The sequence below is a fragment of the Dama dama genome, chromosome 13 (assembly GCF_033118175.1).
Source record: "Dama dama isolate Ldn47 chromosome 13, ASM3311817v1, whole genome shotgun sequence".
Classification (NCBI taxonomy): Eukaryota; Metazoa; Chordata; class Mammalia; order Artiodactyla; family Cervidae; genus Dama; species Dama dama.
In genome coordinates, this window is record NC_083693.1 from 30,025,535 (window position 1) to 30,039,506 (window position 13,972).

Here is a 13,972-nt window from a genome sequence, read left to right on the forward strand (position 1 = left end):
GAAGATGCCCTGGAGGAGGGCATGGCAACCCACTCCAGTATTCTTGCCTGGAGAATCCCATGGACAGAGAGGCCTGGAGGGCTACAGCCCATGGGGTCGCAGAGTCAGATGCGACCCAAGCAACAGCACCACAGGATGCATGCACGTGATCCAGTGCTCAGCTGAGAAAAGCTGAACCAGGCTTCCTAAATTTTCCTTATCCTTTCTACGACCATTGCACTTTGGTATCCTCCATTCAGTTTCTTTGTTTTTAATGTTGATAGGGATTCACTAACTTGATTTCAGGATCCACTAAGGGATCCTGTTCGCAGTTTGAAACCCCTGGTCTCAGCACTACTGAACTCCACCCCTGGGGACTCAGACCGCAGGAGGACCGGGGGTGGGTGCCTTTGGGATTCCAGCCTTAGGGAGTACTATCCGCTGCCAGGCCACGTGCAATTGTGGAGAAAGTCTCACGTCCTTGGCAGTACATTAAATCCTATTATCCCACTTAAGCTAATTTTGCCCGGATTCCCCCCCATCCGAGGTCTGGCTTCGTGTGGACAGAATTCCAAGCGTGGATGACCACGCGGGCGTCTAGATTAAGTGTCAAGCCTGGAGTGAACCCTCAGCCAAGACCTAAAGTGGACTGACCCATGCAAAAATTAGGTGCAGAAGCAGCTAGCCCGGAGTCAGCTCGGCGGAGTTCGTTTGGTTCCCGACATGTGGGTGCCAGGAGCGCTGGGGGGGGGGGGGGGGGTGAGGGGGCGGGGGCCGGCAGGGATAAAGGGAGAAGACATGCGCTCACTGTGGAGAGACCCACACGTTTTCCCAAACAAACGCGCTGAGGGTCCCCGAGGGGCCGGAAGGGGCCGGGGCGGCGGTGGGAGGGTCTGAGAGGTAGGGGCGGGGAACCAGGGGTCTGCTCTCCTCCGCGCCCCCGCGCTCCCGCGGCCTCTGCTGCTGCTAATAGCCCGGCTCGGCTCCTGCCTGGCGCGCACCGAGGTAGGTGCACCTCCGCTGGCGCCCCTGGAGCCTCCAGCGCCCAGGAAGGAGGAAGGGGAAAGGGGCGGGTCGGGCCGGGAGCTGAGCCGGGAGGGGTTGGACCAACCGCCCAACTTCCTCCTTCGGCCCCTCCCTGCCGCGCTCGCGGGCGAGCTTCGATCGAGCGGGCCGGCGGAGGACAGTGGTGCAGGGGAGGGGGCGGGCGGAGGGGCGAGCGCGCGCGCAGCCACGTGACCCCACTTCCCACCCCGCTCCAGCCCCCTAGGTCCGGAGGCGGGGGCGGCCGGCCCACTCCGGGGCCGGACTTCGGGGCGGGGCTGCTGCTCGCGAGTCCCGGAGAGCCACCTGAGCCGAGCTCGGAGGACGCCGTCGCTCCCCGCGGTCCAAGTCCGGCGCGCCGCGATGGGCCGGGGGAGCCGAGCGGCCGCCCCGCTGGGCGCGCTGCCGCCCCTGCTGCTGCTGCTGCTGCCGCTGCTACCGCCGTCTCCCTCTCGGGCGCTCACCCCTCGGATCAGCCTGCCTCTCGGTGAGTGCTGGGCGACCCCGCGGAGGACGCGGGCAGGGGTCTGGGGGAGGGGAGGGGGCCGGAGGGGTGGCTCTGGCGGAGGTGGTGGTGACAAAGGAGAGGGGAAGGGAGGGGGTCTGTCGGAGGCTTGGGGTCCATGAGGAGCCTTCCTCCTTCCAGGACGCTGCTGGGAGGGAGGGAGGAGAGGAGAGGGGAGCTGTGGAACCGCAGGTCTCTTTCTTCCATTCTTTTAATGGGCAGGGAGGGGGTCTTTGGGCCGCTCCGTCGCCCCCTGGTACGGCGCCCTTTCGGCGGTGACGCTACCCCCATGCCCCCCACCCCCGGTGCTGGCTGCCCGCTGGTCCGCCTGCTTGTCTTTGATGCTGACCAGAGTCTGCCGCGGCGCCGCCCCCCTGAGGGCAGCGCGGGGTGGAGGGGCCCTTGATGCCGTCCAGTAAACACTGGGGTTCTGGTGTTACAGCAAGTCAGAGCAGGACTCGGGAACCGCGGCGGGTGCCCCATTCTCCCTCCGCCTTTTCACTCTAGCGAGACGGCGCAGCCTGCGCCCCATGCCCAGACGTGGTGGGATACCCCCAGGGCCTGGAAGCCACCGCAGGACCCCCACCCCGGAGTCACCCGGGGGCACCATCCTCCTTGGCCAGGTCCCCTGTCTGGTGCTCACATCTGCTTCTCACATCTGGCCCCCTCCCTTCCAGCCCTCCACTCTTCCCGATCCCTACTTCCCCTTTTGTCTGGTTGCTGTTCCAACTCTTTGAAATCAGAAGCACCTGGATTCCAATTCCATTTCTGCCACTGAACAAGTGAGTCCTTTCTCCCCGTGCCCCAGTTTGCTCATCCATAAAATGGGCACTGTCATAGGATTTTTTGCGAGGCTATCTTGGAGATTTCATGAGACTAGGCAACATATATAGGTGCCCAACAGATGTTGTTTCTCCAAGCCATTTAACTTGTTGGTTGTCATACTGAGTGAATTAGAATAAAGGATGTATAAAATAGAGTTTACAGATCAAAACTGTACCAGGCTTCCTTGTTTTTACAGCATCTCCACTTCTAAAAGCATTTCATTTACTGGGACTTCCCTGGTTGTCCAGTGGGTAAGACTCAAGAGTTTCCAATGCAGGGGGTAGGGTTCGATCCCTGGTCAGGGAAGTAAGATCCCACATACCTTTCAGTATGGCCAAAAATTTTTAAAAAGCATTCCATTGACAATAAGAAAGAGGAGCAGAATCGGTCCTTAAAGTAAGTCTGGGTCACTGGGGAAACCCTGTCTGAAACATTGCAGGATAGTACTGAGAAGATGCCCAGAGTTCAAATCCTGCCTCTGCCACTAGGTAATCATGTGACCTTGAGCAAGCTGCTTAACCTCTTTGGGCCTTCATTTCCTCATCTGTAAAACAGAGATAATGATAACACCTACCTCAGAATTGAGAGGATTAAATCAGCTTCTGTTTGAAAAGTCTTTAGGACAGGGCTTGGTACATAAAACCCGCTCCATAAGTGTTAGCTATCATTATTGCCACGTGTCAGCATGGGCTTCGACACATGCTGCCCAGAGCCGGGGTGATTCTGCCCCCGAGGTGGGGGAGGGCCGTGCTGGGGCGTTAGCTTGACCACAGCCCGAAGAGCGCTCCAGCCGGGTGGCTGAGGCTCACAGGTGTATCCGGACCCAGGCCTGCTGCCTGGCTGCCTTGCTGCCCCTCCCTTTGCGCGATGGTGAGGTGAGGAGGGGCGCAAAGGCTTTGATGGGCTACTTCCGTCCTGGGAAAGCTGGGCCGGCTCACGGGGGTGTGTCAACTCTAGCAGGTATTGGGTCCACCTCTGAAGCTGGCGGGGGACCACTCACAGGATGATTAACGACAGAGAAGGGAAGGAAAGGCGGAGAGGGGAGCTGTGAGGAGGAACTGAGAGGGCCTGCTTCCTGAGAGCGGCTAGAACACTTGTCTGTTAACTGCCCACGCCGAAGGCCTGGCCCACGTCCACACATCCGGCCCCGTGGCCAGGCTGTAGTGCAGGCTTCTGTCACACGCCAGCACCCCCTGCGCAGGTCAGCTTGGTGCTGCGGTGTGGGTGTCTGTGTACTCCCACAGTTCGTGTGGTAAAATCCTAACCCCCTAAAAGAAGACACTCAGGCTCACCTGTGAGGACTGTGCAGGTGCATGCATTTGGTTCATGGCACAGAGGCGACAGGCTGAGGGGTTGAGGGCCTGAAACGCAGTTCGTATACTCTGCTTTCCAAGTTGTGGAGCCTCAAGAAAAAGATTTTCCACTGTGTGCTTGAAGCTGGGTCTGTGCAGAGGGGCCCTCTTTTTCTTTTTTTCTTTTAATTAGTTTATTTAATAGGCTGCACCAGGTCTTAGTTGCAGCAAGCGGGGTCTTCAGTCTTTTTTGTGGCACACAGGGTCTTTAGTTGAGGCTTGTGGGATCTAGTTCCCTGATCAGGTAGCGATCCCAGACCCCCAGCGTTGGGAGCGTGCAGTCTTAGCCCCCGGGCCACCAGGGAAGTCCCACCAAAGCCCTGGCATCACTGAGTAGCACCTGAGCTCTTGAGTGTGAGTATCCGCACTTTGCTAAGCTGCATTGCACCCAGAATGTTCGCCTCCCTGACTTCGCTCCAGGTCGTGAATCCCCACTGTCCCGCTGCCGTCTACCTGCAGGTCCTCCCAGCTGCTGGTAGCCCCAGAGGGGAATGCCCTGGGGACTGAGCAGGCGCACCCTCAGAGTGTGGCCTGACGCGGTTTCCTGTCTCATCCCTGGGGGCTCGTTAGATATTTCTGGCAGTGAGCCCATGCTGGCCAGGCCTGTGGTGACCATGGGATGTTGGGCTTGAAGCCCCAGGCCCCTCCCTTATGGAGAACACACCCTTCTTCCTGCCACCTGCCCTCACTATTCTGAATTCCTACCGAAACTCCCCAAAGGCCCAGGGTGCCTAGGGCTAATGGCCTGTGTCTGTGGTTTAAAGCAAAATCCTTAAAAGTCTGCGTCTGCGCCCTTTGTATGGAGCTCTGGTTGCTGTTGATCAGCAGCAAATGCCTGGGGCCGTCAGAAGGGGGTGCCCCACTTGTGGTCTCATCCAGTGATCAGGATGGGGGGAGGAGGATTGGGGGCTCCAGGGTCAGCTCGGGCAGCAGAGGCCTTAAGAGGAAGTCTCTTGTCCCTGTGAAAAGAATGCTTCAAAGGGGAGTGTGGAAACTTGGTTCTATTGCATCAGAGACTGTGTGGTCAGGAACGGGAGAGATGTGGAGTGAAAACAGGGCCCCGGGTGTGCAGTGCGTCCAGCCTGGCCATGTGGGCAGAAACAAAACAACCTGCTCTTCTGCTTGTGAAAGTCACATTGGGTCCCCTTATTTGGGCAATTAAAGGAGCTATGTATCCCACCCCCCCCACCCTCAGCTGCCTCAGAAGTGCCTGCCTGGAAAACTCTGGACACAGTGTTTCCAATCTAGATTGCACAGAAACCCATAAGCCTGCAAACTTCAGTCAACAAAACCCCATTGAGCAAAGAGGACATGGCATTGGCCTGAATCAGCTGTTTGTCCTCTGACCCCAAGGGCACTCAAGGTCATTGCTCCCCTGAGAAGTCCCATGCAAGCCGCTCTCTTTCTTTCTTTCTTTCTTTTTGGCCAGGCCACTTGGTTTCTGGGACCCTTCGTTCCCTGACCAGGAATCGAACCCAGGCCCTCGGCAATGAGAACATAGAGTCCTAACCACTGCACCACCAGGGAATTCCCCGAGCAGCTTTCAGAGTCTTTTCCTGGCTGCTTCCTGGCCTCCCTCCTTGAGGTGGCCTCAACTTGAAGGTGAACATTTGTCTTCAGCTCTGTCTGGTGGGCTGGCATCTCCATGGCCCCTCAGTGCCGAGTTGTAACTGTGGGGCTAACAGCCAGCTGACTGCACAACCTGGGGCCAGCGCCTGCCTCTTGCAGGCCCAATTTCACATTGACAAGATGGGAATAATAATAGCAGGACCCACCTCTCCGGGTTCTGAGAGGATTACATGAAATAATGTATGTAAAGTGTTTGGCCTGGTGCCTGGCACGTGCTCCGTCCCCAGTAGAAGGTAGCGGCTTTTTCTGTGGTGGTAATCTCTGCCTGCCTTCTTGGGTGAGGTTATTTGCATCAATTTGGTCGATATAGTCTGAGCGCTGGCTGTCTGTAGGCCCTCTGCTTGCTGCTAAGACCTTCTGGCCCAGGTATGAAGTAGTGCAGACCCCCTGCCTACCCTGGCGGTAGAACAACAAGCAAGTCCATCCTTTCCACACACCTCCCGCCACCACTGCCCTAGGGCTGATCTGAGGCCATCCCTCAGGGTCCTGCTTAACTCAGTCCACCTTTCAAGTGCTCCTGGTTCAGCTCTTTCAAAGTTCTCTTCTGCCCCAGAACCTGGTCTGCCTGGGGCTGGACCACACCTCTCCCTCCTCCCTGCCCCTCGCTGCTTCCACTCTGCCCTCTGAATAACCCACATTTGTCTGGGTGTTGAAATGCCCGTGTGCCAGCCCAGCAAAAAAATACTCTGAGGTTGTGTAACTTGGGCCACAGCTGGATACACCTGCACGTTCATCTCCCAACATGGAACAAGGGATGGCACGGGGCCTGGAGAAAAAGCTGGACTCCGGGCATGTCTGTCACTCTTTCCTTTGTCCGCTTCTTAGGACTTGTAAGCCCACTCCCCCATCCCTGGGTGCTTAGGATTGGAAGAGCAGCTTCTGATGTGGTCCTTGAATAAGTAATAGGTTGTGTGTTTCCATCTGGTGAAAAAACTACTGAGGTCACTGCTTGGATTGGACAAAGGAGCCAACTGATGCCCTGATGGCCCAGCGATGGTCGGAAATATGGTAGACTCAGCAGGCTCCTAGGGGATTCCCAGGTGGTGCTAGTGGTAAAGAACCTACCTGCCAATGCAGGAGACATGGTTTGATCCCTGAATCAGAAAGATCCCCTGGAGCAGGGCATGGCAACCCACTCCAGTATTCTTGCCTGGAGAATCCTATGTACAGAGGAGTCTGTCGGGCTACAGTCCACAGGGTTGCAAAGAGTCAGACACGACTGAGGTGACTTAGCAAGCAAGCAAGGAGCAGATTTGGCCAGGAATGTGGTTCTCTGGAGACTGGGGCAAATGTCTCAGCCAGATGTTTGTGCAACAGGTTAGAGCCAGCTTGGAGATAGATCTTTGTCTGGCCTCCAGGTGTTTTAAAAAAAATTTATTTAGTCAGCAGTATTTAAAACTCAGGAAATTTTCTATAAAAATCCAGATTTCCAACTCTTCTGAAGACCTCTTGAGGCTTGGTCCTTGTTCCATTGAGCAGTGAGGGTCTGGGTGAAGCAGCAGCTACCCCTTCAGAGGGGTGCCTGCCTGTAGGAGGCTGCACCCCCATCTGTCCCCTTTGTCTCCCTTCCTAGGGGGCTTCAAGGTGGCCAGAGGCAAAGATGAGGACTTGGAAGGGGGGGAATGGGTAAGGTTGATCCTAATTGTTGGTGGCCCCAATCTGGGAGCGTGTCACTTCCATGGACTGCATTTTTTTTTTTTTGGTCTTCCCAGCAGCCCTGCAAAGTGGCCCCCTCCCAGAAAAGGCAGGTTATCTTGTCTGGCTGGTCAGTGATAAAAGTCAGGACTCACAGGTCTTCTGACTTGCTTCCAGTCTGTGACATTCCCTGCCTCTCTGCGGCACTTTTAGTTGTCATGCTTCCCTCTGGACCCTGGGATCCCAGGACTGAGCTTTTGGGGAGGGGACAGGGAGGGGCTATGCTCCTCAGACACAGTCTTGAGAACGTGAGGCTTCAGGACCTCTGGATTGCCCCCTTTGAATCTGATGTCCATCCCTGGACCAGAGCACCCCAAACCGGGACTTGGGACTCTGTGAATCATTCATTCAATCAACAGATGTTTATTGAACAACTCCTTGGAACTCACCTGGTCAGGTGATACAAATACTGGATACAAATAATAAGATAGCTTTTTTTTTCTTAAGGGCCACTTTGTTTTTATTTATTTGTTCATTTGGGTGCGCTCGGTCCTTGTTGTGGCGTGAGGGCTGTCTCGTTGTAGCACATGGGCTCGGTTACCCTGCGGCCTGTGGAGTCTTCATGGACCAGGGATCAAACCCAAGTCCCCTGCATTGCAAGACAGATTCTCCGCCACTGGACCACCAGGGAAGTCCCAGTAAGACAGTTTTGACCCTCAAGGATCCAAGCTTGGTGAGGGAGACCGGCACCAGAGGCCCGTCCTCGTTGGACAGTGTGGCCAGTGCACGGCCAGAGTGTGAACAGGAAGTGATGGGTCCACAGAGGGCCCTTGCCCAGCCAGGGATTCAGGAAGGCCTCTTGGAGGAGGTGAAAGCGGGCTGGGTCTCAGAGGATGAGTAGGAGTTAGTCAAAAGGAAGAGCATTCCAGGCAAGGGGACTGCCTGGGAGAAGGCTAGGGAGGAGAAATAGGACCCTGAGTTGCACTTAGCTCTCCTGAAATGGGAGGGGGACGTGGCATGAACTGGTGAGTTAGGGGCTGGGGCTTTGGGTCCCAGGACAGTGACAGTTCCCAGCAGCAGGGCAGGGGGTGGTGAAGGGAACAGACCTGGATGGCATTGAGGAGGGGACTTGTCAGGATGTGACTGTGGACCAGATGTCCGTGGTGAGAGAAAGGGAGGCAGGAAGTGCGACTCCCGGTGAGGGATGCCCCACAGACACAAGATCCCAAGTCGAGGAGTGGTCTGGGAAGGGGCAGAGGCGGGGAGGCGCCCATGGAGGGTCTCCGCATCATGGGGTCTGGCTTGCACTGGATGAAGAGGCTGGGGGGTCACCAGTGTCCAGGACATTGAAACAGTGAGAATGAATGTGTGGCCCAAGGTCCAAAGGCCCAACAACCCCAGGGGACAAGAAGATTCAAAAGCAGAAAGGCTGGAGAGGCTGGAGGTGATTTGTAACACTGACTTTGGAGCCGGTGGCCCAAGTTCAAATCCCAACTCCACTGCTCTTCCTCACCGTGTTACTGAGGGCATGTCAGTTCACGTGCGCTTTGGTTCTCTCCCCTGCGAAAAGCGGATGGTAATTCCTACCTCACAGTGACCCGGCCAGGATGCCGGGCAGCCGCCCTTTTATTTAGAGTGCTGAGTCAGCGCTTGGAGGGATGAGGCCCAGGAGGAGGATGAGGGAGACATGAGGAGACCCCCCGGTCCCCCCAGCCAAGGTTGGCGTGGCAGACGCTCAGGGACCCCCGCCAGGCCCTGCCCCTCGGCGCCGGGGTTTGGCAGGGAGGCGATGCCTGGGCCCAGTGAGCGTGGGGCTGGCTAAGGCCTGACTCCGGTTAGGGAGTGAGTGGGAGGTGAGGAGTGGAGACGGCTCTGGGTGGCTCTTCTCAGGAGTTGGGCTGAGAAGGCGAGGAGGGGGGCACACCAGTTTCTGGGATGAGTGGTGGAGGTTGATGACCCAGGACTTGGTTTCTGAGGAGATGGGGGGCACCGGGGTGAACAGCGGGAAGTTGAGGCTGTTTATGCCTGAAAGGCCCAGCTTCCTCAGAAAGTGGGGGGGCCTCTGAGAGGAGGAGGTGGGGATACAGGCCTCAGCAGAGAGGGGACAGCCAGCCCCTGAAGCAGAGGGCTGTAGGAGCTGACCTTGGTCCTGGGTGGGGTAGGTGGGGGTCAGGCTCCCAAGACGACGGCTGCTTATGACAGGTCCTGGGTTAAGACTCTGCTGGCCAGATGGACACAAGGAGAGGGTGTCCGTAAGGGGCTGGGGGCCGCCTGGGGGTGGCAGGAGCACTTGGCCGGCTTGGAGCAGCAGCGAGCCAGGAGCCAGGCTTTTCCTGAGTGTGCCCGCCCCTTCCAGGCGGAGTTCAGTCCGTAGGAAGCGCTTCCGGCACTTAGCCCCCTTCCCCCACCACGACTGACCCTTCCCTGTCTGGTCTGGGGACTCTGCCCTGGCACCGGGGCTGGTGACAGCGGAGCTGGCAGGCCGCCTGCAGCCCGTCGGGCCGCCCAGCGTGGCGCTGGGCGGTGCGAGAGGAGGACACGACATGCAGGTCGGTGCTGAGTCAGCCCCATCCAGGAGGGCGGTGCTCCGGCAGGCGCAGGTGGGTCCGAGGGTCCCTCCGTGTGACTCCCTGGGGAAGAGGTGCTCCAGCAGAGCCTCTCGGGCGGGGGTGGGCTCTTGTCCAGGGCCCAGACAGACCCCTCTCTGGGGACCTTGGCATTCAAGCTGACGGGCAGCCAGCCGCCCCCCACCCCATCACCCCCCTTGCCCGCTGGGGGCAACTTCCGGGCTCTGACTCTGCAGGGAAGCTGATGTCTTCTGGCTGAGTCCTGCTGGGGCCTGTGGAGGGCGGACTGCTGAGGCCAGGTCAGCGTCCGCCGTGGCCCCCCCACCCCGCAGTGCGGGAAAGGTGGGGTGGGGCTCTGAGTCACGGGGGCCTGCCACAGCGCCTAACTGGCAGGGTGGGACTGCCCCGGGGTGGGGACGGAGCTGAGGCCTGTTCCCGGCTCACCCCGGACAGCTCCGGGCTTCCGGCTGAGTCACGGCCCAGGGTAGGAACTCCAGTTGAGGCTGGGGGCTGAGCTGTCTCGGCATCACATCCGGCTGAGAGCGCAGGCCCCGAGGGTATGGAAGCGGGGGCCCTGCAGGTAGCCCTGACAAGCCCAAGCCACACTCCCCACCCGCCCAGGTCAGCCCCCATCTCGCCATCTCGGAGCCCTGGAGAAGCCACTGGCTCAGGCCGGCCCTAGGCTGGACGGGAAGGTTTCATTCCACCTGGGAGAACCGGCCACAGCTCAGGCAGCCCGACCTTCTCTGCACTGGACTAACCCGCTGGGCAGAGGATGTGGAGGGTGTCTGAGCAGAACGGGACACTCTCTGCCGCACACAGGGCAGGGTACACGCTAAGACTGACCCTGCTGTGTGCCCCAGCGCTTGGGGAGCTGAGTGCATAAACACCCTCCCCCTTCAGTCACCTCGGAGTGAAGATGGCACCCCGGAGCGAACGCACAAGCACGGACAAGCCCTGCAGTAGGGTGTATACACACAGACACACACACAGACAGACGCACACTCACAGAGAGGCAAGCTCAGGCAGGAACCCCACTCAGAACACCGCTGAGCAGGAACCAGAGCGTGCGCGCGCCCCACATGGGCCCGTGACCCCAGCCCCTGTCTGAGCCCACGCTCTCTGCTTGGCTGTGAGACCCTTGCTGGCTCAGCGGAGGCCTAGGTTAGAGGCGCCCAGGGTGAGGACCAGGGAAGCCCAGCTCTTCCAAACAGCCCTGCTCCTCTGGCAGCTCTCGCCAGGCTGGATTTTCCTGCAGGGCTTTCTGATTCTGTTTTTGATCTGCTGGAGTGTTGATCATGTGCCAGACACCGTGCCAACACCGCGATAACGTGTGCAAAGTTGTTTTGAGCGAAGCTTTCAGTAAATGTGGGTTATTACGTGTATTACTATTTACGTGTCTAATCTCATTTCTTGTAACTACCCTGAGAGGCAAGGTGCTATTACCCTCATTTCACAGATAAGGAAAACAGGGCTCCTAGATGTGAAGTGGCTGGTCCTAGTGGTACACAGACAGTAAGTGACAGAGGCAGGCGTTGAACCCGGGTCTCCAAGTCTGTGCTGTTTATTTATTTGACAGTGCTCGGTTTCAGTTGCATCATGCAGGAATCTAATCCCCTGACCAGGAATCGAACCCAGGCCCCCTGCATTGGAAGCGCGGAGTCTTAGCCACTGGACCACCTGGGAAGTCCCTCTGAGTCTGTGTTTTTAACTTCTGGCTTGCTGACACTCCCTGCTGGCAAGCGAGCCCCACTGACTGGCTCTGGTGAAGGCCACAGGGCAAGAGGGATTGTGGATGGCCAGGCCTTCAGGACACCGTGGCACTTTGAGTCTGAGAGACGTGGGGCGGAGGGAGGATCCCCAGAATGGGAATGTGTGTGAGGGGACCCCTCGCCTGCTTCTTCAAGGTGTTTTCTGTCCTGTGGTGGTTGCATTGACTCCCAGTGTGGCCAGGGAGGCGTGGGGGCTCCTGGGCAGCTGGTGCGTTTGGAGGGCGGGGCTGGACCAGGGCTGGGCAGCTGGCACCTAGGCTGCCCCTCCCATCTGGCTGTGACCCTTGGCAAGTCTCCCCGCCCCCCATGTCCCCAGGCCTGAGCAAGGCTGAGCTGCCACCTGGACTGAAGCTTATCTCTGACCTTTGGCATTCCTGTGTCTGGACAGATTCCAAGAGCAGCCTCTGCCCAGGCTTACGGGATCTGCCGCCTCGGTAGAAATGCACCTCCTCAGTAAGCAGATAAGCCCTCACTGTCAGGAAACTGGAGGGCTGTGAAGGGATGAGGAGGGGGCTTCCCTGATGGTCCACTGGTTAAGAATCTGCCTGCCGATGCAGAGGACACGGGTTCGATCCCTGGTCTGTAAAAATTCCACATGCCTCGGGGCAACTGAGCCTGTGCGCACAGCTACTGAAGCCTGGCGCTCTTGAGAGCCCATGCCCTGCAGCAGGAAATGTTGGTCTGTGAGAAGCCTGTGTATTGTAACTAGAGAATAGCCCCCGCTCTCTGCAACTAGAGAGAGCCCACATGGCAGTGAAGACCCAGTGTAGCCGGAAATTAATTAATTAATTAAAAATAAATTAAAAATGCTAAAATAAAAGACAAGGGACTGCAGTGGCTATTTGCTCTGGTCTCACTGACTCCTTGTGAACCCGCTGTGAGTTTTCTTTTCATTATCCGCATTATGAGAAAACTCCAGTTCGGTGAGATGGCATCTACCCTGCCCTGCAAACATGGTGCTTCTCAAAGTGTGTTCCGTGAGCCTCCTACTTCAAAATCCCCTGGGAGCTCAAAAACTTGCGCGTTTTCAGGCCCCATCATGGATGGGCCAGCATCTTCAGAGTCTTCAGGGTCAGCTTGTGGATCTAGAGTTTAGGTCTTCCAGGTAGTTTTGCTGCAGTTTGTAGACCAGGAGTCCAGGGAGGAGACCTCCTGAGTTGGCCTTCCATCACACTTCTGGTGTGGTTTTTTTTTTTTAGTTGGAGTATAGTTGCTTTACAGTGTTGTTAGTTTGTGCTGTACAACAAAGTCGATCAGCTGTATGTATACACATCCGCTTCCCTCTTGGACCTCCCGCCCGCCTCAAGTCCCACCCCTCTAAGTTGTCACTGAACCCCGAGCTGGGCTCCTTGTGTTGGGAACAGCAGCTTCCCACTAGCTATCTGTTTTATACACAGCAGTGGATACATGTCAGTCCCAGTCTCCCAAGTCATCCCACCACCCTCAGTTCAGGCATTTCAGCTCAGTCGTGTCCGACTCTTTGCCACCTCATGGACTGCAGCACACCAGACTTCTCTGTCCATCACCAACTCCCGGAGCGTGCTCAAACGCATGTCGGTGATGCCATCCAACCATCTCATCCTCTGTCATCCCCTTGTCTTCTGCCTTCAGTCTTTCCCAGCATCAGGGTCTTTTCCAATGAGTCAGTTGTTTGCATTAGGTGGCCAGAGTATTGGAGCTTCAGCTTCAGCCCTTCCAGTGAATATTCAAAACGGATCTCCTTTAGGATGGCCTGGTTTGATCTTGCAGTCCAAGGAACTCTCAAGAGTCGTCTCAAACACCACAGTTCAAAAGCATGAATTCTTTGGTGCTCAGCTTTCTTTATAGTCCAACTCTCACATCCATTCATGACTGCTGGAAAAACCATAGCCTTGACTAGATGGACCTTTGTTGGCACAGTAATGTCTCTGCTTTTTAATATGTTGTCTAGGTCGGTCATAGCTTTTCTTCCAACGAGCAAACATCTTTTAATTTCATGGCTGCAGTCACCATCTGCAGTGATTTTGGAATCCAAGAAAATAGTCTGTCACTGTTTCCATTGTTTCCCCATCTATCCCACCACCCTACCCCCTGTCAACACACTTGTTTGCTTCTCTATTCCAGCCCTGCAGATAGGTACATCTGTACCATTTTTTCTAGACTCCACATGTATGTGTTAGTATGTTATATTTTTCTCTTTTCTTCACTCTGTATGACAGACTCTTGCTGTGGGGCTTTGTGTAAATGTGATCCTGAGCTTCAATTTCCTCATTTGTAACCTGGAGATGGCAGCAGTTTCTATCTCACAGGACCATCTTGGGTACCCAGGGACTTAATAAGTACAACACATTGACCCAACACTTTCCTGGCAGCATCTGTGCTGGCCAGGCAGAGGGGTCTCTTGGTTGGGGAGGGAGGGGGATGGTTCTTCCCAGAGCAGAATGCAAAATGACCAGGCTGTTTGTTCCAAAAGGCTGACCAGCTCATCAACTCAAAGTACAAGCAACATAATTGGGCCTCAATTATGTGTTGGGTTTTACGGTTGGGAAAAATAGGGGGTTAGTGCTGGAAACTTTCCTTGGGTCTGCCAGCGTATCCTTCGTGTGTGTGTGTGTGTGCGCGTGTGCACTGCGCCAAGCAGCATGTGGAATCTTAGTTCCCTGACCAGGGATTGAACCTGCATCC

General features: G+C 56.6%; 1 protein-coding gene across 1 annotated transcript in view; it reads left to right on the top strand.

Moving 5' to 3' along the window:
- Positions 1-13,972, top strand: part of SEMA4B (semaphorin 4B) — a 41,410-nt gene that overhangs the window by 13,330 nt on the left and 14,108 nt on the right. Inside the window, exon 2 of the mRNA XM_061158713.1 lies at positions 1,242-1,510. Coding sequence (XP_061014696.1) covers positions 1,387-1,510 — 124 coding nt within the window. The 5' untranslated portion in view covers positions 1,242-1,386. The remainder of the gene's footprint in view (positions 1-1,241; positions 1,511-13,972) is intronic.